The 3,267-nt window shown below is 31.7% G+C and overlaps 1 protein-coding gene across 1 annotated transcript in view; it reads right to left on the bottom strand.

The window, feature by feature from the left end:
- The window catches only part of LOC117117625 (maltase-glucoamylase, intestinal-like), a gene marked incomplete in the record, with an annotated part of 45,545 nt that overhangs the window by 17,686 nt on the left and 24,592 nt on the right, over window positions 1-3,267 (bottom strand). Inside the window, 1 exon segment of the mRNA XM_033261993.1 lies at window positions 547-782. Within this exon segment, the coding sequence (XP_033117884.1) occupies window positions 547-782 (236 nt within the window).

Below are 3,267 nucleotides of genomic sequence, written 5' to 3'. Positions count from 1 at the left end.
TTATTATTATTATTGTTATTATTATTATTATTATTATTATTATTATTATTACGTATGTACTCTATTGATTGTAATTAAATAATAATAATAATAATAATAATAATAATAATAATAATAATATATTACCTCGAACATATAACATACATTTAGGAAACAACGAGGGAAAGTTTCCTCAACTAAATTGGCATACTGTTGGCCTAAGCCTATATTCTTTATAAGCAATTTGCTTTATCTGAAGCATTGACATTCATTTTAAGAGAAATGTCACTCACGATAATGTTGACTATAGTAAAGAATGGATACACAATAAACAATAATAGCAAAAGCATGAATACTGTACGACTAAAGCTTTGTCTTACACTATCAAATTCCATCAAAAAGGGTCACATAAAATGTGATGGAACATAAGAGTTGAACACGTTCAACTGATTTTGATACAATTTGATAATATGTGATATGACGTCATCATACCCACATACAGGCTTACATCTAGTTATTACATTTCATTCCATATAATTTGTACGAATAAAATAGACTAATACATACAGTGTAGTACCAGTCTTCTTACGAATCACTTTAAAGTGGAAGGGGTCCATTGTATAGTTGATGATGTAATCACGTTCGCTGGCCATTCTCAGCACTTTGGGCATGTTAAAGGCTTCTGGGGGAACTTCGAAGCGTGGTTTCCATAACCTATCCCATTCTTCGTATTCTTCTTTGTAACGCCTATTATTGAGTCTGCGCTTGGATGGATAGCGATCGATATATCTATATTCCGCCATCTACAAAGCAAGTTCCGTATTACAATTGTCGTTTATCTTATGTTTAAAGATATTGTAAATTGTATTCATTGGCTAGCAATATCACAATGGACTGGAATGCATTAAATAAAAACGGTTGACATTTTCCCAATAAAATATTTTAAATATACTAAATACATTTTAATTTTAAAACACTTAAAAAACAAAACGAAAGAAAATATTTGATAGTTATGCTTGTTAATACGAATGCTTGTATACGTGAGTCAGCTTTTTATTTATTGAACAGAAGACACGTCCGGATCCAAGAATTTGAAGTAGAGGGGCCCAGGGAAGGACTTTCACAGATAAAGGGTCTACACCACCTCAGCCCCACTATGGTTGGGGCTAAGGTAGGACAATTGATGATTATGGCATCTCATATGACCACAAATGGCACTCTCAGGCTGAAATTGGAATATAATTTTTTTCTACATATATTTTTATAACTTTGAAAAAAAAAAAATGACCGCCACTGTGGTCTTAGCAGCGCTCCTTGGCACAGGCACGTGTAAAAAGCTACAACATACGCGTACGGTACGTATTTTCGTTTTTAAAATCGTTCTTTGTGGGTACAAAACCAAAGTCCATGTTAAGCATACAAACCATTACGGTGGTATCAGTTTGGAATGTCACCTTTTATTTCAAACAAATAAAACAAAGTGACTTGTTTAAATTAATAGTATGAGTAACGATGCGTGCTGTAGCATAGATAATCCTACTTCGAATTGCATTTTTCTTTTACTTATTGCAGATTACAATTTTTATATTAATTATTTGAGCATTAACACAAATTGAATAGCTAATTAAAAAAAATATATTCTTGAAACATCGTGATAATTCAAAATAATGGTAATGTATAATTGTATGCGCTTATTTATATTTAATTTCATCAAATAGCGTAAACGCCAGTAATAAAGATTTCCGAGATCAGCAAAAATCTTTGTTTCACTGGGCAAAGTTAGGCCTACGTGCCACAGGGTGTGCCGTGCGGTTCATAATGATATCAATCGCTTGCATCTGTAGTGTGGATATTTGTTTGTGTTTCAAACATCAAATACAGTACTTATATAACATCTAAATATAAAAAGTAAAAGATGTACCAATAAAAAGAACAAATTCAATAACATGTAGAATTACTGTATACACTAGACAAGCATCTGTACATACGAGATGCCTAGATGCTCTACACAATGTAGGAAAGAGGGTTAAGTTGAATTTTTCATTATGCACGAAGTGTATAGGAAGTTTCATCGTGAAAAAGATCTGTAAAAATTGAACCTATATATTTCAAACAAATAAATGATATATATATATATATATATATATATATATATAGTGTTCGAATGAAGGAGATGATAATTATAGGCAACATTCATTGAGAGCTATGCTACAAGATGTATTATCATGACCTATATTCGAACACTGTATTTACCTTTCTCTGATGATTTATATATAATTCAACAGTGTTAACAACTATATTGATTTACATTATATGCAACTATTTGTTTCCAGCCGTACATATTGTGTAATAAAGTATCTGGCGGTTATTTGAATCTGTTCAACCATAAAGCCTCTGTGGACTAATGGTTATGACGCTCTCCTTGACAGCGAGAGTTCGCAGGCTCGAATCCCGAATTTAATTTTTATTAACGGTCTAATGAACCGTCTAGTTTGATAAAATATTTATTTTAAAACAATATAACACCGTATTCGAAAACATGGTTGTAAGAGCTTACGAAATATTGAGCAATTTCTCATAGTTACGCCCTCCTGCCAAAGTTACCAACGCCTGCCAAAGTTACCCAAGTTGACGGTGTAGGCCTATATGATTCTCGCCGAGACAGCAATAGATTGCGGGTTCAACTTTTTATACAACTAATAAGGAATTTTCGTTTATGAACTATGTTTGATATGTTTGATACGACTGGTAACATCATGTTCCTATATATTTGAGCACTGTATTAATTATTATTTGATGTATACACTATTTATGTTTCCAGTGCTAGGCAGGAAAAACTTGATTTGAATATTATTTAATGTTTTTCCAGCTGCCACTTATAGCTTGACATAAAATTCGCTCCAGTACGTGTGAGCCCTCATGTTGGATGAAAGGAGAGAGAACCTGGTCTTGCATCCGTTAGACCACAGAGGCCAATACGATATGATTCTCACCACAGACCTTTTTTTTTCATACAACTAGGCCTATAATGATAAGGTAATTTCCTTGATGAATTGTTTGCTAAATTTATAACATCATGTTCCTATAATATTTGAGCACTGTATTATTATCTATTTGATTTATTCCGTACATTATTTGTGTCTCCAGTGCTAAGCAGCAGAAACTAGATAAATATACATACATATATACATATATACATATATATATATATATATATATTATATATATGTATGTATATATATATATATATTAATATATATATTAATGTATAAGGTTCGTATATATACA

The sequence above is a fragment of the Anneissia japonica genome, unplaced genomic scaffold (assembly GCF_011630105.1).
Source record: "Anneissia japonica isolate Jap-2015-1 unplaced genomic scaffold, ASM1163010v1 scaffold3334_len1275209_cov185, whole genome shotgun sequence".
NCBI lineage: Eukaryota > Metazoa > Echinodermata > Crinoidea > Comatulida > Comatulidae > Anneissia > Anneissia japonica.
Note: the sequence above shows the minus strand (reverse complement) of the source record. Positions and strands in the feature narration are given on the sequence as shown.